The following is a 20,973-nucleotide window of genomic DNA, read 5'->3' on the forward strand; positions in this document are numbered from 1 at the left end:
CCGCCGCCGCGCGAGCTGCCGCAGCACCATGGGCGACGCGCTGTCGCCGCCGCGCCGCAGCGACGCCGTCGTGCGCAAGCTCGAAGAGGCCGCCCTGACCGCCCTGCGCCGCGCTCTACGCCACTGCGCCAGGTATGCTGCTGCTGGTAACTTTCTCGTCGCGCCCGGCCTCTCTTTTTTGCTGCTGCCCGTGAAACCGCCTCCCTCGCCGCCCGACGCAAACGGGTTCGGCGGTCCTCAGCCACACGACGTTGTCCTGGCGCCCTCAACGGGGCCGCGTCCCGGAGGACTGGCTGCGCCGTGTGCGTCAGTCGCCGTGTTTCGCCCGTCTGCACGCCGGCGGACCCGAATTTTCCTCCTGCACGATCGCCGTTTTCTCGCACGTGTGGCTGCCATGATAGTTTAGTACGCGATGACCGGAGGAGATCCCGGCCTGTCCGGTCGGCTGCGGTCGTCGCAGTGCTCAGCTTTGCAGGTTCGTGCCTCGGAGCCGCCCGTTCGACAGCCCGTGACTGGATTCTCGCACTTGGAGCGCTAGTTGTTCCTCGTACTTCGCGGGCGCGGCTTCCTTGTGTTGCTCATCTTGCAAAGACGCTACGCTTCTCAACCGTGGATGGAGTTTCCTGCACCTTGAAACGTAAGGGCTCGGCCACTGAAGGAAAAAAATAATGCTAATTTGGGGGTCCGTGGTTATGATTATACTGCGACTTCTTCCATGTTAAGCCTGCAACCGCTCTTCAACCTTTCGTAGCGCACGAACCCTTTAAAGACTTTGTGCATCGACTGTGATGCAGATGCATCCAAACCAACCTTCCTGCAGCGCTGGCGTGGCGCACGTTGCGAGGACTGCGCGGTTCTTGGCGCCACATCGTGCACTGAAGCCACCCGCTTCGTGACTAGGCGTATATGGAGGCCTGCTGGCTAGCAGTTTGCTGTAGTTGCGACTGGCGAAGCGATAATGAGCTTATTCGCGTTTTCGTGGAACTATCGATGACGTGCGTATACGTGTTTGTTGCCGAGTCTTCCTGCTCTTCTACGGCGGCAGTGCAGCGCGGGACAACTGCGGCGCGAGAACGTTTTCGTCGTTCGCTTATTACATTCCGCTCACAAATAATCTTTTGTCAGTTTGTTTAGCGCCACTCGTATATGTGGCACTTCACTTCTGACACATATTTCTGGGCGTGTTCGAATACGCAAGCCCTGAAATCGCGTGTTCTTGTTTCCTTAGCTGATTAAGACTAGAGGTCAAATAACAAATTCTCTGCTGTCATTGAAAAAAAAAAAAAAGAAGAAACCTTCGTGTCGTTTGACTAAAGTCACCCGGAAAAGCTGCGCTGTGGAAAAACTAACGTCGGACCGCAAGCATTGGCGGTATATCTTGAATAGTCTTGAATAGTCCGCTGCAGGCGCATATCCTAAGGTTTCTTTACTGAAGTTCGCATTATCTGAAGTTGAGTGTACCCATCTTGATTCGGTTCTGGGAAGGCATCGTAAAGACAAGCACAGCCCTTGAGCACGTCATGTTTAAAGACGGAAAGTTTTGATTGCTTGCAGCTGTGGCGTTGGCATATAGCGTGATGCCTACGACGCAGGAAAATGCGTGTAAATCAGCGCTTGACAAGAAAAGGAACAAAAGAAGATTGCTTCTGATTGTCGATAATCTTACGGCTCATTTAGATGGAAGCGCAGCACATTTCTACTTCTTCTAGTGCCGATGCTGGTTAACCTTTATATATATATATATATATATATATATATATATATATATATATATATCCTCCGCTCATGTGTGTACGTCCTTTCAGTTATTTTGTTCTTGGCAGACAGGCTGGTACTCAGAATTTGTTTCTTTCTTGTGGCGCACGCTATAGTTGGCCGAAAAGAAAGGCGGGTGGGCAGCTCGTGACCGTGGTTCTACGCTGTGTCATCCCCTTTGCACGTGCAGACATTATTCGCGTTCTCTTCAGAAAGAACCATACATCGCCAATGCAGGCCGACTTCGCGCCATGTGTGACGCGCACGTTGTTACGGTATTGAAGACCACCAAGATCCTCCTCAACTGCTTGTGTTGTTAAGATCGCCTGATGGCGTTGCCGATCGCTAGTTCTTGCCGCTCGCTTCGTGCAGTCCTTTCTCTCATTCCTGTGTTCTGTTAGCATTCTTTCTAACGAGCCGCTACAATTTCTACACTCCCAACCATTCTCAAAGTGCGCAGTAACGACCCTAGCTGGCTTACAAAAAAAAAAAAAAAAAGTGCCGCACATTTCTGTATGAGAAGCCTCAGGGAACGTAGTTGACAGTTCCTTCGCTGCATCGCTAAGAGTTTTTTGTACGATCTCGTTGGGACTCGGGCATTGCCAAATATATATGTAGATGGAGCTTAATGTTACAGATTTTGATTAAGAGTGCCTTTTGGTGGTCTCGTGCCTTATATACGCTAAGCAGATGTCCTGTCGAGTCTCCCCGTTTATGTTCCCTACGGTAGCGTGTCAACGGAAAGCTTCGGTGTCCGCGCAGACGTGAGTGCACCAGTCCGAGTGGAATTGTCCAGTGCTCGAATTATCTCTCGGGCGTCCTTTCACCTGCCTCCTGCTTCGCCGTGATTTGTCTAAGACTGCGTACGCTCAGGGCTGCTTCCTCTCCGGCACTCTCCCAAACGTATCGCCTTTTCTCCTGCCGGGTGACCTGACGCGTCCAGGACTTCGCGGCGCCAACGAACTGACCGGCGGCAATAGAGCTGGCAGTAAACTCGACCTTGCCCCAGGGAAGATGTGTGTGTGTGTGTGTGTGTGTCTCTCCCCGCCGCTGCGCGCCGTCTAGCGGTTTCGCAAAGCAAACAACACACGGCGAAGGTGCCCGCTGCGTCGAATCGTGGAGTGGCGGCGCGTCCGCAAACACTTGTGGCCCGCTTCGGCGCGCCAGTCTCGGGATGAGGCGACTCACGCGCGACGCGTCGGGGTCGCCTCGCCCGCCTTGCGGCGATCGTTCCGCCTCGTTGGCGGCGAGGACATGGACTCGAGACACGTGTAAACATGGAAATCGACAGTACATCTTCCCCCTCTCTCTCACACTCCTTCGCACACAAACACCGTGTTGGATCCTTCTTCTTTTTTCATTTCCCGGCTCCCGAAAATAGCAGCCCGAGAGCGGCCCTTCGGTAGACGTGTGGCACCACCCATCGTGCTCGCCTTGCGCAATTGGCCGCGCCACCGCTGTCGTGTAGGCTGGCGTAGCGCACTCGCTCACCCTCCACCGCCGCCGCCGTGTGGGCGAAAACCAGGGCAGCCTGACCTCCTCCTCGTCGTTGCACGTAGGGATGCCCGATTCTGGTCGAAACACGGATACCCTGGAGCAGGCACGTAGTGTGGTCCGACGGAGGACCAATAATGCTGCAGCTGTTGACGTGTGTGCTTCCAGCCTGGCAAATAAAACCTCTCTTAGGTGCTCGAACCGCGGCTCCACCGAGGGCGGGTGCCCCATTAATGAACGTGCGCTTTTGACGCTCAACTGGCGTATATGGGGCGCCTCAGCTAACGCTATAGCCAAGCTGTTAAAAAAACACTGTGCAAGATAGAAGATAAAACCTACGGTGTGCGGCCATCGCAGGTCTGATCACCGAAACGCCGTAGGTTTTATAATTGCATCTTGCACCGTGTGTTTTTTATTTATTTATTATTTCGAACATTTGGCTAACGTTAGCTGGGACACGGTACATTCTTGGCACGGGATGACGCGCCTTCACCGTTACCCTTAATCTCTTTCGTCTCATGATCTCTGGTATTGCAAGGACCATGATATAAACGGAAATTAGAATATCTTCACTCAGTGTCTTCAGTAAGTCATCGTTCTCGTTTCCTTTGTTCTGGGAAAAAAAGAAATGTGGTGTTCGAGTTCAGCGCCTGTGCACTCTTTTGTGACGTCATCAGGAACTTGTTGCTGTATGCTATAAAAATGTTCCAGCTGTTTCTGTCCACTGTGTGACGCGCAGCGGTAAGGCAGACACTGATTTGCACGGCCAGAAAAGTCGTCATTTGGTAGCCTGATCTCACTTCTAAAATACTGAAGAACAAAACCCTCCACGCTCCGCTTACTTCCCGCACGCACACTTTCTGTTGTTTTAGAGAAATGGCCGGAAAAAAAAAAAGAGCGTTTAGCAGGTGTATGCCATAAAGTTCCTATAGTCTGTATGAAAACCTTTTAATCGCTTAGATCCGTATTAAATGCGCTCCGACGCAACCTCTCGGGAAGTATAAATTCTACGCTGTTCTCGACCTCTTTATTTTTTTCTGTCGACAAAACCAGAAACTTGCGAATAAAACGCACATCCCGTGTGGTACTGAAAAACATAGCCGACACAATTGAACCGTTCGGTGATGCGTTCGTCCGCCCTCGTATTTCGTCCCGGTCCAGGATCGCGCAGCCCAACTACTCTAACCACTGCGGGCGTCCGGCAATCCGTTTGCAAAAGTCAATGCGCGGACGTGACACGCGTCATGCGATCAACCGCCTCCAAGCCAGCTGCGCTGCAAAAAAAAAAATATATATAGTGCGCGCGAGGGCTTACTGCGATATCGCCAGGAGCTCCCAGTCTGGATCTACGATAGCGGCACTATATCTGTTCCGTTGGCACGGTCCGGCCGCGTGTTTGTAAACAGCCGTGCTTGCGGAGAACGCCGACTATAGGTGCACGCACTGCGAGATCGCGCTTGACCCGCAAAGCGTGAAACAAACCGTACAGCTTTTATCTGCGAGACAGTCCCCGAGTGTTATGACTGCCCCGTTACGCGCGTGCGCTGTCTCGTTGCGCACGTGGTGAAAGTCGCGGAGAAGAGCACCGCTGCGATTGGCTCCTGCACGGGCGCTCAAACAACGCGGTATATAACTTAATGGTGCGGTAGACGGGAAACGCGCTTTAGTGTTTAGGCTCGAGAAGAGAACAGCCGCCGGGGAGGAGGAAGTCGGGACCACCCGTCGGCGAACTTTACTCGCGAGCCGACTCGCTCGGCCTCTCAGAGCATCCCGCGAGTCTGAGCGAGTCCCGGTGAATCGGAGCTTCGGTGAGTCTGAATAAGTCGGAATCGTATATTATTCCATATTTTTAATCCACGAGACTTCATGAAAACATCCGTGTACTTAGATTTAAGTGCACGTTAAAGAACCCCAGGTGGTCCAAATTATTCCGGAGTCCCCCACATGGCGTGCCTCGATCATAACCAGATCGTGCTTTTGACACGTAAAACCCCATACTTTAACTTGATTTTTACCGTCATGCGAGGATGAGTCTACGTGATCCCTATCGAACCTATTTTGGTATCCACGAAAGGAATTGAGCCCATGATTCCTAGAAGCTGCGTGAATATGAGTCTGCGCCGCTGAGTCTGATCTTGGAGAGTTAAGGGCAGTGCCACGAGCAGACAAGCGCTCACACACAGGGCGAGAGAAAGGGGACTTGTTCAGGTGATTTTTGTCATTGTCACTCTCGGCTTGTATAAATGAACACGGATAGCGCGGTTTATGCGCATTCTCTTATGATCATTGATTCGAATAGCGCGCCTCCTGTGCGAAGCGAACAGAGACCTTAAGTTGGGATCAACGGGCCTCAGCTAATTAAAACGTTGTGTCCACAATGCATTCACAGATGCCAAAGCGCGTGAGAGGACTGATAGTCCGTGCCGTCTTGGCCCGCGCGCCTCTTTGGGGTAGCTTCGATATCTGTAGCACAAATTAAGATTGACTCCATAACGTGCCCGTGCCACTGCCATGGAAATGCAACTGTTTCGATGCTCTCGGAATCGAATTATGTCTACATTTACTCATTTTCAATGGTTTGATGGACCAGGTTGTAGAGCTGTGGTGTGGCCGTCACTAGCCGAAACTAATGCTTCTTGCGTATAGCTGCGAACTGGAAACCTGCATGGCACGAGCATGGAGCAGCCATTCGATGGTGGACCCACGTGCGGAGTTGATTTGCGGTGACGGCCATGACCATGACTGCACCGGGAGCACGCTAAAATGCCACACTGTACTCACAGAACATGTCTTACAAACAATATCGATGAGTAACACGAAAACAAGGTGAGAGCAGGAGCCAACGTTTCGACAAGTGGACTTGTCTTCTTCAAGGCCAATATCGAGTGTCATAAGTACTACGACCTCCACATTATGGTCTCGTTTCTGAGCTATAGGGATCCTAAAGAGCGCACTGAATTCAGCGGCCTTTCGGCTATACCTGCCCGTGCGCGGATAGCCTTCTGCACGTCACCGCGTTAGGAGCAAGGCTCATTTGAGCACTGCGCGGAAGCTCAGTGCTCTGTGAAGTTTGAACTTTGTCGATGACGTCGCTGACCGCCACGTATAAGCGTGGACGCCAGAACCGCCATTGCTCTAAGGTATTGGGAGAGTGACTACGCGCTCCCTTTCCGCCAAAATAAAGCCAACCGAGTTCTCGCCTTTATTTTCAAAACCTCAGTGTTCAAAACTGTTACGACACATTGGACGGTGAGTAGCTCGGACGACCGTGTTAGAGTACTCTTTGTAGTAGCAGATAAATTGCTTTTGCGTGGACATCACAATGAGTCAAGTGACGCTTATTAAACCGTTTAGTTTCTGCATCATTTTCACCAAGGAACAGCTAGAAGCGGTGGCGCAAAGCGGACAATGGTTTATACTTTACAAGTGAAAACGAAGGTCACGGACCCTTGCACCAACAGCTGTGTTGGACAGTTTTCCGGATCAGCTTGTTATTTACGGGGAGGGGCGGAAACGCTCGCGATAGCCTCCATTCTTCCTCGATTGAGGCCGTCGAACGGGGGGCATTCTCTTATGTCGCCGCGACCTTCCCTTTCGCGTAAAATGTTTGCCTCAGCTTCTGCGTGGGGCTAAACAATGGCGCGCGATTAATTGTGTCCACGCCTGCACAGTAACGATGACAATGGTTCATTTATCTATGCCGCCGCCGCTTTCTGAATACCTTTATTTATTTATTTCGAGACTGGATATGTGCTCGAACGGTCGTACACTCTGTAGTTTCCTAATATGTACTGTACGTTTTATCATGGTCGCGCCTCTAGCCAACCCGATCTCGCCTGACACTCCAAACGTATCGTATTTACGTCGCTTTCCTCGAATCGCTGTCCTGTTCCTGCAGTGGTGACCGGGGAACCACTCTGGTTTGAAAACTGCGGGGTTGGTAACGAGTTGCCTTGTAATAAGCGCAGTGTTCCTCGTGACGCCATTTCGTGGTCGGCCGTGTTTACATGCGTTTCCTCTCCGCACAGGGCCCAGCGCTGCAGCCCGGGGGCGATGCTGGCGCGGTTGTTCTACGCGCACGGGCGCGTGTGTGCGTCGCACCCGTGGGAAGTGATCGTGGGCTTCCTCACGCTCACCATCTGCCTGCTGTCCATGGGCTCGGCCTTCCTGGCTGGCAGCCGGCTCTGCGGGTGGTCGCCACAGTGCCAGATGAGGGAGGTGAGTTCTTCACTCGCGAACGTGTGGTTGTGCATGCAGCGCAGGTAGTTCCCTCGGAAAGAAGTTCCGCAGTTGGGGACAGTTGGGGAACGACTCGAACCGGAGACCATTGTCTAACAACAGGGCCAGTCGCCCAACTCATGATCTAACCAGGCGCCTGTGTAGTAGGAGGTAACTGTGCAGTGCAACATACCATGTTCATCAATAGTGGGCTAACAAGAGAAGCCTCGGTACCATAGCCATAGTTTCGACGAACAAGAACCTACTGCACAAGATTCAAGGAAGAATGGCGGAAAGAAAGCAGGGATAGAGCGCATTGTGTCCTATCTTTCCTTCCATGCTTCTCTTGTACCTTGTGCAGTATGTTCTTGTTCAGTATCCATTCAATATCCGTATACACTAAGCCGGTCGCGAAAGTTACGAAACAGGGCAGCTGCGAAAAATTTCTTTCCAGGTTACAGCCAACAAGTGTGTATTGGATTTAGAAAACGCAGCCGTAGCGCATACGTTGACTCTGAGTATTGGCCTTTTAGTATATGCATACGATGAAGAGTTCAGATTTTCTACGGCTCTAGTGTTCTGTTGCCCTTCGCGATCACGTACTCGGTCGCTCAAAGGTATTCTGCTAGATTTTGATTTCCCGCGTCCGCCTTTAATGCCTTTCTTATCCAAGTGAATTCACTAACTAAATATGAATGCTTACAAAATGCAGGAAGTAAGTTCCAGGAAGCCGCTGAGGATCTAGCTCTCTTTGTAAATGTCGTACATGTAATTTCTGGCTGATACATATCGCATCTTTGGCTGCTTTTAGGTAAACTTTTAAAGGGATGCTAAAGAGAAACAATAAATCACGGTAGACTGGTAAAGTATTCTTTTAAGACTTTATATCCGTTAATTTCGTAGTAATAGTTCGATTATTAGAGGAGAAAATGACGGTCAAAGTTGCCTATGTTTGAATTTCGCGCCGAAACCCCACCGCTAGTGCATCATTGTGACGTCACGGATTCCAACGTATTTTCTCGTATATCGGCCGTTTTAGCGCTGTGAAAGTTTGCGAAACTTGCTATGTTCAGTGTTTGGCTCCTTGAGAACACAACGTATTCCATCTTTGTTTAATTAGGGCTGAGCAGACGCCGTCAAAATGTATGACGTCACGTCGAACTGTTGCTGGAACTTCAAGGCGGCGTCGCCACTTGTCTTCGTGTTTACGCCTTTTCTGGGTCACCAAGCCTCCTCTGACGGTGAAGAAAGAAAATTCACGAACTCTTAGCAAGAAGGCCACCAAGAAAGAAAATTCGAAACTTGCCGTCTAGCGTCCCTTGCAAAGTACAGCTCGCACAGCTTACTCGTGTAGACGTGAACGAAAAGCCAACGGCTAGCGCTATATTCCCTCTCCTCTCCCCGCAGGAGGACAGAGGCATGGACGTCGTCGTGATGACCGTGACGCGCTGCATGGCCCTGTTGTACGTGTACCACCAGTTCCGGGTACTCTACAAGCTGGGCTCCAAGTACCTCATAGGTAGGAGACGCGCGCCTCGAACGAACTTCCGGGGACAGCGCTTTACGGTGCACAAGCCCTCTCTCCTTCCCCATCTCCCTCTCAAGTTCTTATATATGCATGATTGTCAGTTGGCGCTGAGCCGTGCTCCCTCAAGGGCTGCAGAAGATAGCGCCAACCTTTCCCTTTCCCTCAAGAACCACTTATCATCAGTAATAGCGCCTCTTCCTCTTCACAACCACAATCTCTCTGTCAGTGTATTTTGGTGTTTTCCTGTCCGCTCCTGTCTTGTCACTCCTCGCGTCGTCGCAGCAGCGAGTGTGCTATAACAGAACACCTGAAACGATTGTCATAAAAGGGATCTTTATAAATAGCGGACGCTGCCGGACCCTTCGCACAAAAGAACCCGATCAGGCTTTGGTTTCTGCGCATGCGCGATGTCCCAGGTGGCGCTAAGCCGCTTGCATCTTATGTTTCTACAAGCTGTCTGACATGCTCGCTGCTGCGTTTACTTTTTGTGGCTTATAGAGCGATCGCATCGGTGGCGATATCTCCCGTTATACTGCCGCCGCTTATTATTACTATTAAGTGATTAGATTATTATAAGTGAGCACATTTTCTCGAGCCAAAGGAGCACAAGAGGGTGGTGAAGTTCACTTGCGCGCTATTACAGTATTGTCATGACGTCACATTGTGCTTCGTCATCGCGGGTAAAAATGAAAACATCCGGTGCTTTTGGTATGGAAACTGCCGAGTTCGTTTCATAAATCGTAGGGTTGGATGTGTGTGTTTGTGTGCGTGTGGGGGGTTTGAGAAGGCGGGGGGGGGGGGGGGGGGCTGACGCGAAACACGACCTGCCTTTGATTGAAAAGTCGTTCAACCGTTATGACGCCTAGGTTTTTCTTTCTTTTTTTTTTTGCGTGTCAGCTGGAATAAAGCAGCTTGACTTACGTCAGGCGTAGGCAATGTGCAGATCTATTGAGTGTCTGTGGTGTTACGCTGTGACAGTTACAGCGTTGCGATTAAATACACGTCGGTTGCTGTAATTTATCGACTGTCACTTATGTCTAATGTACGACAGACGGCGGTCATGTACAATAGCGGTACGTCGCGCAGGTGACAACACAGTACGTCTGGCTGAAGTATCGAAAAGCCGAAGCGCAAGGGCTTTCTGCGCCGTGTAAGGCTGACTCGTTCTGTGGTCGTTACCTGTAGCTGAACTTGACTACGATTTTACGCGTCTGTTGCAGTAGTCGTTTTATAGATTATCCATTCAGCTCAACTAAACAAAATGGTACTAGACACGTGCCTCAAAAGCAATTGATTTGCTTCTCGTGTGCCTGCGAAACAGAAACGCCGTCAAACATCACGGACATGCACTTTAGCAACGTGGTTATTCAGTTTTGCTTATCCCTATCTTGGTGCAGAAGGCTACAGAAGTCCCGTGTAAGTATCAGTAGAATTTCTGATAACGGAACATTCCGGTACCGCCGTAATTTGTGCAGCTGAACGGAGCTGGAGTTCCGCAAACAGTCGCTTTCGCTGATCGTGCTATCGCTTGTGCAAGCAGACAGCTGTGAACCAATGTTCCTCAAAACTCGACCACTCATTCGCTCAGTAACAGAGTTATAACTGCGTTGCGATTGCTGTGCACCGCGTGCTTCTTTTGTCCTCGCTGCTATCCTAAACGTTTTGGTTATGTAGGGTTTAACTATGTCGATACTATGTTTTTTTTTTTTTTTCTTTTGCTCTCTTTCAGGCATAGCAACCATTTTCACAATTTTCTCCAGTTTCGTCTTCAGCAGCAGCGTAGTGAATCTCCTAGAAGGCGACCTGTCTGAACTCAAGTGAGTACCTCTCCTCCGTGATAAATTTCGTGTTAAACTGGAGTCATGTCAATAGATGAGGAAAGCGCGGACGACGACGACGCGGACAAAGAAAACATAAACGCCGCGCTGTTCCCACCTGTTGTCATGAGTTACGAATTCGTCTGAACCTCCACACTTGAACTGAAGTCGTTGTATGTGCTCGCGCGGCGCGCACACACACGCGCACACGCAGACACACACACATACACACACACGGAGGCACGCACGCACGCGCGCACGCGCACGCACACACATGTTCCGACGCCACTGGGCTGAGCAGCTTTAGTTAGGAGCCCTGCAACATGTTTCTAACCTGGCAAATAAACTTGCCCTGCAACATGTTTCTAACCTGGCAAATAAACTTGCGCAGCCGCTAAGCAATGCTGTCGTGAGCACCTACCCAAATATACCATCCGAACGAATCTGTAGGCATAAAATTATGCTCGAAGTGAAAGGCATTCTTCCTTTTCCCACACATTTTAAAACCCCGTCCACTCGGATTTATAAGCTCAGGCGCGATGGTGGTGTCACGGTCTTCCGCGTGTGCGCAGCCTCGCACAGCTTCGTGTGCAGTAGCAGTAGGGAGACGAGAAGGGAGGCCGCGAGGGAGTGGTAGTGGTAGAATTTGGTTGCCCGTAACTCTGTTAATACAAGCAGAATTAAAGAACACGTTGTGAAATATGCGTGAGGAGATGGCCCTTTGTACCACACGCGTTTCACACATTTTATAAGAGGAGTTGTTGCGCCCCGCGTGCTCTTTCCCGTGTCAGATAAACAGCACGAGCGATATTCACATGTAATTCCCCCGACTTCCTCTAAAAAAAAATTGACCGCTCCGGCTTGCTTAACTTCCGCAATTCAATGCGCAGAAACCCTGCAGTCGCAGGGGCGTATTACCTATTTTTATTCGAATTCCTGCAAGAGTAGTGTATTTGCAGCTCAGCCTTCGTGCACGATTTTGCCGCCAGACCGCGGACCTTTTAAAGAGGTCCTGAACCACCCCTCGGGCTTGGTGAAAAAAGTCGCAGTTTCGCCCGAAAGGGGAAGCATCGATTGCGATAGCAAATTAGCAGAGAGCTATACGAAGCAAGAATAGTAGTTTAATGGGCCGTATAAAGTTGTAAACATTCGCTTACTAAATAGACATGCACGATGTCAAGCGCTCACATGTAAACATGAGCTACCGGCATTCGGCGCATGCACTTTGTCCCCATCACAGATCGCTTTGAAAAAGAGGCCCGCGCGGGCGCGCTGTGAGCAGCAGCCGACTAAAGCCCCTTAAGGGGCTTTACAGCCGACGGAGCATAACGCACCCCCCCCCCCCCCCTTCCTCTCCGTCGCCTCGCCCCTGTGCCTCGCGCGAAAGACCGCGCGCTTCCGGCCTGCCTGCCTCCCTCCCTCGCGTGCGCTACATTGAGCCGCGGTTGCCGGTTCACCCTCGTACGCCTTCACTCGCTTTCACTCGCACGCACAGTGTACGGCGCGCGGCGATGATTTTGTCGCCGTTGGACTATATACGGAACCTCACAGCGACGACGACGGTGACGCCGATGGTAGGGATGCGCTTGGAGTGTCCATATAATTGCTATCGCAATAAAAACATAGTCCGCGGTTAGCTTACACTGCTGTGAACATCTCAGCCAATTATCGCAGTCGTGCGCGACGCGTGGAGCTCGCAAGTGGAGCGCGAAGTCACCTTTCTCTCAAACGCTACCTTTTCAACAGACGCCTGCTCCTCACCCTTTTCTGGATGCTTTATTTCGTAATATAGCAGATTCGAATACGCGCCTGCTACTGGTCAATAGCTAACATTAGTCAAGAAGGGTGTTTGGATCAGTGCGCTTCTTTCTACTGTTACTGTGTATATTTATTGACGAACTTTAATAAACAGACTGAAGTAAGCGAAAATCTGCTTTCGGATTTCGATAATAATTACGTGCTTCCGGAAGAAGCCGATTATCATCGGCTCACGCTCGGCCGCGGCCGCCCACGTAGGAATTAAACTTTGGCCACCCTGCTTACCTGTGTCGTAGCCGGTGGTTCGCGCTAATTTCGACTAATTGAACGCTCAACTATACTCGAACCACGCAGACCACACGAACACTTGCCAGCGTCCTCACTTCTGGCCGCTCCTGGTTAGACGCCTTGGCAGACCACTTCGTAGTGAGCTTTTGATAGCGCTTCAAAACGCTAAGTTGGATTTGCCTAATATCCGTCGGTCAAGTTGGTGAAGGACAAAGCCGGTCCGCACCTCGTAGCGCGGTGAGACATGAGTATATGAGCGCGAGCACACATTCAAACCCTGTCGTGCACAGAGGAAACGCAGCGCATACACACTACAGTTGCATGTAGCTGCGGTCTGCTATGTAGCGTAGATGCCGCGGGCTGCCGCGACGAGTCCACTGGCTGAGTGCACTGCGGCTCGCTGAGGTCAATCGCGTTTGGCTTACGTTTGGCGCGTCGTATTCGCCAAAATCCGAACTAGTGGCGCCTATGTCCAAAATGAAATTTGAACTGCGCGCCACGGTGACGTTCAGTAAGCGAAGCGTTGTGGGCACGCCCCTCTCCGCCGCATCCTTCGCAGTAAGGCATTGAAGGAGCGGAAGCACCGCGAAGGGCCAGTTTGATTGCCAATAACTCCGCTTCTGCTGAACGCGTTGAAGTGCTTTTTGCGGCAAAGTATTTTGGAAATAGCCGACTTCCATGTGATGTCGCGGGATGCTGAAGGTCCACGCCACTTGACCAAAAGCAGCTGCAGCGGCGAATAGACCGCTCTGTCTTGGTTCAGTTCCTCCATGGCCGCGCGTTTGCGTTTTGTGCAAAAAACCGTACCGGCTAGAGACCCTACATAAAACAGCGTTGCATGTAGGCTCTCTAGTACCGGCGTCTGTTGGGCGCCGTTTTACTCACGGACGGCAGCAAAGGGCGTGATGGCGTATGTAACGTCACTACTCCCCGCTTGGGTGGCGGGTGATTTGAATTTCGATTAAGGTATTCGGAGCCTTCAGATGCGATTTGCTCGTAAACGAAGTCTTTTCTTGGCACGAAACAAGCGTTGTAAGGTTTTTGGAATGGTATTTAAACAGTCCACGTCGACTTAGTATTTTCCTTTAGTTTCCCTCTAAGGGCAGTGCCAAAAAGTCGGAAGACGCTGGCGGTGTGCGGCCGCCTCTAGCGGTAGCTCTCCTGCCGTCATCGGGGAGGTACGTGAAGGTGCTTGTACCACCTTCTAAATCCGACCGGGGTTTTCATTGGCCTCCCCATAACCACCTAAAAGGGTGCGTATGTCCTGTGGAACTGCCTGAGACGCCCGCTAGATGCGCCGGCGGCATAGGCAGCCCCTCGTGACGCCTCCAGTGTCGCTCGCGGACTACCACTCGGGCACGGTAGTAGCCTTCCCGACGGCTTCGCGAAGACGAACGCTGCGCTGGCTGCGCACGGAGTTTCACATTGTACCAACTTTCAAGTGTGACCAGGAAGGCTGAGGGGGGCGCGAACGAATACTGGAGCAGGGCGCGCGCGTCTCCCGCCGCTGCCACCAGCCCCCAGGGGGCGCGCCTCGCCGACGCTGCTGCGACGACGGCAGCGTTCGCCACGGTCGCGTTTCCTCGAAGAGCGCTGCTTTCCTTCCTCGCGCTCCTTTTTCTTGTATTTTTCCAACTTATCTGCTTTCTTTTCTCTCTCTTTTTTTTTTTTCTTTCCTCTTTTCCTCGGCTCGGCGCCGTGCTGAAAATTTTGGCCTGGTTCAGGCGCGTCGGGCGCACGGCGCTGCCGCCCTGGAACCGAGCGCGATATGGAAGCGGGAGCACTCCGAGCAAGCGAGGGAGCAACTGGGCCTCTTCGATTATCCGTCCTGACAGTCCCCGACTGCCCGAAACAGTGCTTTCAGCCAATGAGCGTTGCGTGTGCAGCTTCTCGGACAGTCCAGGACTGTCAGAGACGGATAATCTAAGAGTCCTACTGTGATTTAACAAGATAAAAATATAGAGAAAAAAAACGAAAGAAAATGTGAGCAGCGCTCCACGTGAACCACTGATAAATGTAGCCGTTAGGGCGTGTTGTGCCATGGTCTTGTGCTCTTGTGAAAGCAAGCGAGAGTACTCGTTACCACATGTGCTGCACTTCTTTTACCACTGAATTACTGCTGTTTCGATACAGAAATATTTGCGGCAAGTGGAATAAACATATAGAGGGTGGAGAGAGATACATGGTGGTGCATACTACATAAACTTTGTTAAATACACAAATTTTTGTTTCAAGCCAGACAAATTCACTTTTTCGTTCATGCTTAAGCACAGTGAGAGGCATGTCACTCGTGGCTGTTAATTCTGTTACTACTGAAGTGTAGCATAACATTGCGTGGGCTGTATTCTGTATAAACACTTTTGGGGAATGTGAAAATGTAACTTTCAGTACATGCTAATTGCTGAATCAGTTGGTAGAACAGTCCTCACTTCACTGAGATGCTGTGCAGGATGGCATGTGATGTAAAAGTGAAAGTGTTATCCCCAAATGTGATCAGTCAACGATACGACGCCAGACTCTCCATCAGTTTTGCATGTATATGTGGCCACAGCTTGGACACTCAACATCTGCATTGAACAATTCCAGAACACTTTTGCATATCATTACATTAAAATCGCTTTCCAGGCAAGCAATAACAATTGCATTAAATTTGCGCATTAAGCCACATGCCATGGTGGCTCAGCAGCTAATGTTTTTTGAGCACATAGTTGCGACATCACATTTTGGCTCCAGTGTCAATATTTTTTATTTATTATTTGAATACTGTGGGCCCTTCACGGCCCATGCAGGAGTGGTACAGAAATGTAATGATAAATGCGAGTGCATAGTCAAAAATTTCATGGTGAAAAGTCAATACACTGAATGAGGTTCATAAAGAGCCGATGTTATTGCAACACACAATATCGTGATTTAACTTGTTCCACTTGGAAATGGTGAGAATGTTGGAAAAATGTCCCTCTACTAACATTTTGGTGTATTGGATGGTCAAAATTAATCCAGAACTCTCCTAGGACCACAGCATTTGTCATAGTCCACTGTGCAGCATTTCATTTCCTTGAGACATTGTACAAAATTGGTGTTTGAGAGTATGTAATTGCTTCATGGCATAGTTCCTGTACAGCAGCCACTGTTTAATGGGATGTGCTGTCATGTACAAATGTTTCTTTTTCAGAGAGGCGCTGCCATTCTTTCTACTTCTCATTGATTTATCCAAGGCTGGTCTACTGGCCCAGTTTGCTCTCAGCTCCAGCTCGCAGGTATGAGTGGCATGTCTGTCAGTTCTTATGATACAGTTGCTAATTAAGACGGGTTTCAGATTGGAAAGGTGCTCAGGAATGGGCATAGTATATTTGCAATACACTAAGAGAAGCATTAGTCTTTAGGCTCACCACTTACTGCTTTGGTATGTCTAGAGCACAAGTGGGTAGCTGCTCTGTATGCCTGTATTCATCTACATGTGCAGTGGCCATTTCGACACTATCCCATTGTAGTGGTGTGTTGCCAAAAAACGCCCAGTGGCAGCAAAGTGCTCTATGCTGAATTGTGGTCTGTGCAGGAGGAGGTACGAGAGAACATAGCCCGTGGAATGGCTGTGCTGGGCCCCACGATCACTCTGGACACCATCGTTGAGACACTGGTTATTGGTGTGGGCACCCTTTCAGGTGGGTGGCTAGTCGGGAAGCCTTTTGTTTGGTTGTTTTGTGTGCATTCAGACTCGCCAGATGTATGCAACGAGCAGGAAAAGTTGATGCCTTGTGCTGTTGAACAAACAGAGTGCTCAAAGATATTTTTCTTCCATAGGTGTGAAACGGCTGGAAGAACTTTGCTGCTTTGCCTGTATGTCAGCATTGGTCAACTATGTTGTCTTCATGACCTTCTTCCCAGCTTGTTTGTCCTTGGTTCTAGAGGTAAGGAAAATAATACCAAAAGCAATGCATTAGTCTTGACTTTTTAGTTCTGACCCAGTGTGTGGTCGTTCCGGTCAGAAGCCATTCTGCGCATTTTGGGTGCCATGCAGAAAAAATGCTCTAGTACACAAACACATGTTAGGGGATTTTATTTGAGAAACATTCCTCTATACCCTTGGCTGTCAGCAGTACTTGAGCATAGTATGGTATCGCTCGAAGCCGTCGCCAGGGTGGAGGCCAGGATTTGCACTGCATGTCTTGCAGTAGAAGACAGTCTCCTTCCTGCCTCTTTTCGTCTTTTTATCTGCACACAGCACAGTCCTTGCTGTTGCCATTCACATTCTTATATATGAAGTGTGGCTGCACGAGTCAGCGCGATTGCCATCCATAAAATGCCTGCGCAGGAAACGTTGCCATCCGGTCAGCAGTACGTGCTACAATTTGCGTGCGAAAAGCTCTTCAAGTCCGTTGCAAAAAGTGCTGCCCTCAACTGTAGACAACAAAAAACTGCAATTTGTAATTGAAAACACAGTCAAGAGATGGCGCAACCTACCCAAATAAACAAAGAATGCGAGCAAAGGCACGCGTCGGGCGCTTCCTGACATGTGACCGGAGCCGATATTTTTGCATGGCGGGTGGGCCCGACACATGACTGTGAAGAGTTAATAGGTACTTGAAAACCTTCTTACACTTTCATTTAACTACATGCCTATTACATGTTAACTTTTAATGAATACCTAAAGTACGTATGCAATGCAAATGACGTAGTCAAGCTGGTATTTTCTAGTTTTTATGCAACAGGTTCTTCTAACACAGTAGCTGCTTGGTCCATCACTATTACATGCCGTTGACTTTGCCATGTTATTGGCATGATTCCCATTATTTTGGCCATTTTCAGTTGTCACGAGACAGAGAAGAGGGACGTCCTGTGTGGCAATTGAGTACATTAGCAAGAGTCTTACAACAAGAAGAAGAACAAAAGCCAAATCCAGTCCTCCAGAGGGTAAAGATGATCATGGTGAGTATTGCTGCTTTCATGTAAAAATTCAGATAAATGCATCTAACACAAATATTTGATGCTGCAACTGCTAAGGATTTCAGATGTCTAAGCTGTTCCAATCTGCTTTATACTGGCTGCCACACATAGCCATCTTAGCAGGCACTTGCAACGATACCACTGCGGCACTGACCATATGCTTCATAACTACTATATTCAATAATCTTATAAAATATATGGCACCATACAGGTTTTCATATTGGATAAATATGTCTATATCAAATTATCGGGTATAGGGTTATGGGGCGTGTGCGCTTTTTCGATAGGGAAGAACGGTTGGAACCCTCTCAGCATAAAAGCCAGTCTGCATTATTCTTGGTAGCACATGCATGCCTACTTCAGCAGCTCTGTGCTCTTCTGGTCTACCTTCCTTCTTTTTTTTTCTTCTTTAATCACGGGCACATTGTTTTTGTGAGCTTCTGCTGAATCTAAACTTGGGTTATGAACAGTCTTGTTCTGTTTATTGAACCTTCAATCCTCCATAGATAAATTAGGTATGTCTGTGCTTTCTAAAGGTGAACTGAGGACTCCATATTAATAAATTCTTTTAATGCAGACTGGCTGTGTAGGAATTGACATAAATAAGATAACAATGCATTGATGCCCTGTGTTGTATGCCATATTCAGTACTGCGCAATCTCATTTCATTGAGATAGCAATTATATGGACACTCCAGGCAAATTTTCGTCGTCACTGTGATATTCTGTATATATTTATGCAATATAGGGTGTTTCAGCGAACACTTTCAAAATTTTTTAAAGGTTGCCTTTGGCAGATAGCACTATTGTGGTTAATGAGCTGGTCTTCTCGAAGAGGTGGACGTTACTTGCACAAGAAATTGAAATGCCTAATCGACTAATTAACGAAAAATCACTAATTAAGTTTGGAACTAATTACCTGATGGCCTATATTGCAATTTACAAATTGTAGCCATGGAGTTCGCAAGGCGGGTTCACTTGGAACGAATTCTCAGGATGACACTAGTTTGAAGATATTAATTACCGAACTTTGCAGAGAAATGCATTGGCATTCCAGTTACTTTTGTGCTTCAATGCATAAAGCGACGTTTTCTTTAAGCAAGTAACTGGAACGCCAATGCATTTCTCCGCAAAGTTCGGGAATTAATATCTCGAGAAACTGGTGTCATCCCGAGAATTGGTTCCAAGTGGATGAGCCTTGCAAACTCCACGGCTACAATTTGTAATTTCAATTTCTTGTGCAAGTAATGTCCGCCTCTTCGAGTAGACCAGCTCATGAACTAGAATTGTGCTATCTTCCACAGACAACCTTTAAGAATTTTTGAATGTGTTCGCTAAAGCACCCGGTATATGTATGCTATGTGTTTATATATGCTGTATGTGCAAGGTAGATGCTGTACTATTCAACCACCAAAGTTGCTTAGGCCAGCGTGATGTTCTTGAATGAATTATTCCTCAGAATTTTTTTAGCATTGCAACCCGCAAACAAAAGTCATGAAACATTTCATTCACATCGTATGCCTTTTATCTTAAATCTTCTCAGACTATTAAAAAAAGTTTGAAACAATAGTCGTGTTCACAGTCTGCAAAGTGATGTAATTTCACTGGTGCCGCTCTTTATGGGCAGCACAGTGGCACCTGTGCAATGCCATTACAGGCCCTTCACGACATGTAAAAGCATTTAAAGGTGCCAGAAATTTCGGCGCACCCACGTATATCGTGTTCACGTATAGTTGCACCCGCGCACTATGCAAGGAGTTCAAGCACAACACTACAACTTGCTATTGCTTTCACTGCTTCACCCTTATAGCGAAACTGCCTTTTTCTTTTCTTTTACTGTTTTTTTTCTCAAGAACACTATGCTTTGCAGCCATATATGGCTTATCTTGCGTATATTTGCGAAAACATTTTGGCATATAATGTTGTGGAGTTTGTCGTTTCCTTGTGACTCCAATCTTATATCTATGCAGTCGGCTGGGCTTATGCTTGTGCACACGCATAGTCGGTGGATGGCAGGCAGCCCAGGAACGCAGGGCCCAGACCCCATTGCATCTGACAAGCTTGCCTGGGGGCCTTACTTTCAAAGGTATGCAGCTGTTCCGTGCTCTTTCAGTGCATTCATTGTTTAATCGCCAATTCACTTCAAAGTGCTGTGAAGTTATGTGTACTTGTATTGGATAAATATTCAACAAAACAGCCTCAGGATAGCCCGTGTCATTTCTGTTGAGCACTATCGATGAAGTAGGAATTCAGGGATAGAATGTGTGTGAACAGCTTTGTGCAAAAAATCTCATGAACACTATTGGTGTGCATGATATATTGAACTGTTGGCACCATCTCTTTCTAAAGCATAAGGGGCATGTTATGATTGTTATAGCATTTCCCAGTACTATATGTGTGGCAAGTCAAGTCCAGTGGATGTGTGGGACAACCGTGCATGCTTTATATTGGTGTATCATTTGCAGCTGTGCCAATGAAAAAAAAAAAAAAAAAAAAAGAAATCGAATGTATACTTTGTGCATTTGTACATTTTATGTGCAATACAAATCAAAAAGTTATCCACAGGAACTGAAACCTTTGTCTCCTCAATTGTATCTGGCGGGCAAATTGCACCCAGTTTAGGTCAGAAAGTGAAACATAGACATTTAGCAATACAGGATAGCATTGAAAGTGATCTGATCCGAGAAGACCCCTCCATGCTAATAAAGTCAAAGGTTGGTTGACACTTCTTCGGTCAGGATTATTCGTAGTTAAAATGGACTCTGACCAAAATTTTTGAAACTTGTTGTATATTCCTTGTGTGTGGTCAGTGTCCATTTTTACCTTCCATCATTCATGCATGTGCCTACATTGAGATGCGAGATGATTGTGTTTCTAATTGGACAACCAGCTGGTCTATGAGTCAGCGATGTTCAGTGAGGCCTTTGGCTTTTCCTTGTGCAGATGGCTGGCGGTGAGCCCTGAGCAGCTGGTGTTGCTCGTGCTGGCATCAGCGCTGGCTGTCAAATACATCTTCTTTGAGAATCGGGAGGAGCTAGAGCTGCATTTTGCACAACAGAGTCACCCGTGGGAAGAGAAGGCTTGCCTAGGCGACTCCACAAACGGTAAGTGTTTCATGCGGCTTACCCAAACCTGGTTTAAATGGCTGCTGCTTGTGTAGTGTGGCAGTGAA

The 20,973-nt window shown here is 48.6% G+C and overlaps 1 protein-coding gene across 1 annotated transcript; it reads left to right on the forward strand.

Moving 5' to 3' along the window:
- Window positions 1-13: 13 nt before the first annotated feature.
- LOC119445221 (3-hydroxy-3-methylglutaryl-coenzyme A reductase-like) lies at window positions 14-20,961 on the forward strand. The gene is made up of 10 exons (XM_049664929.1): window positions 14-132; window positions 7,278-7,467; window positions 8,875-8,986; window positions 10,725-10,812; window positions 16,031-16,115; window positions 16,415-16,520; window positions 16,660-16,766; window positions 17,665-17,784; window positions 19,772-19,887; window positions 20,745-20,961. Exons 1-10 carry the CDS (start codon window positions 29-31, stop codon window positions 20,959-20,961), a joined length of 1,245 nt encoding a protein of 414 aa, XP_049520886.1. The 5' UTR covers window positions 14-28.
- The last annotated feature ends 12 nt before the right edge of the window (window positions 20,962-20,973 follow it).

Source organism: Dermacentor silvarum, chromosome 3 (genome assembly GCF_013339745.2).
Source record: "Dermacentor silvarum isolate Dsil-2018 chromosome 3, BIME_Dsil_1.4, whole genome shotgun sequence".
Classification (NCBI taxonomy): domain Eukaryota; kingdom Metazoa; phylum Arthropoda; class Arachnida; order Ixodida; family Ixodidae; genus Dermacentor; species Dermacentor silvarum.

Coding starts and splice junctions, on each gene's coding strand:
- LOC119445221 (XM_049664929.1), top strand. CDS start 29: ATGGGCGACGCGCTGTCGCCGCCGCGCCGCAGCGACGCCGTCGTGCGC. Junction 8,987..10,724: donor GGGCTCCAAGTACCTCATAG/GTAGGAGACGCG, acceptor GCTCTCTTTCAG/GCATAGCAACCATTTTCACA. Junction 10,813..16,030: donor GGCGACCTGTCTGAACTCAA/GTGAGTACCTCT, acceptor TTTCTTTTTCAG/AGAGGCGCTGCCATTCTTTC.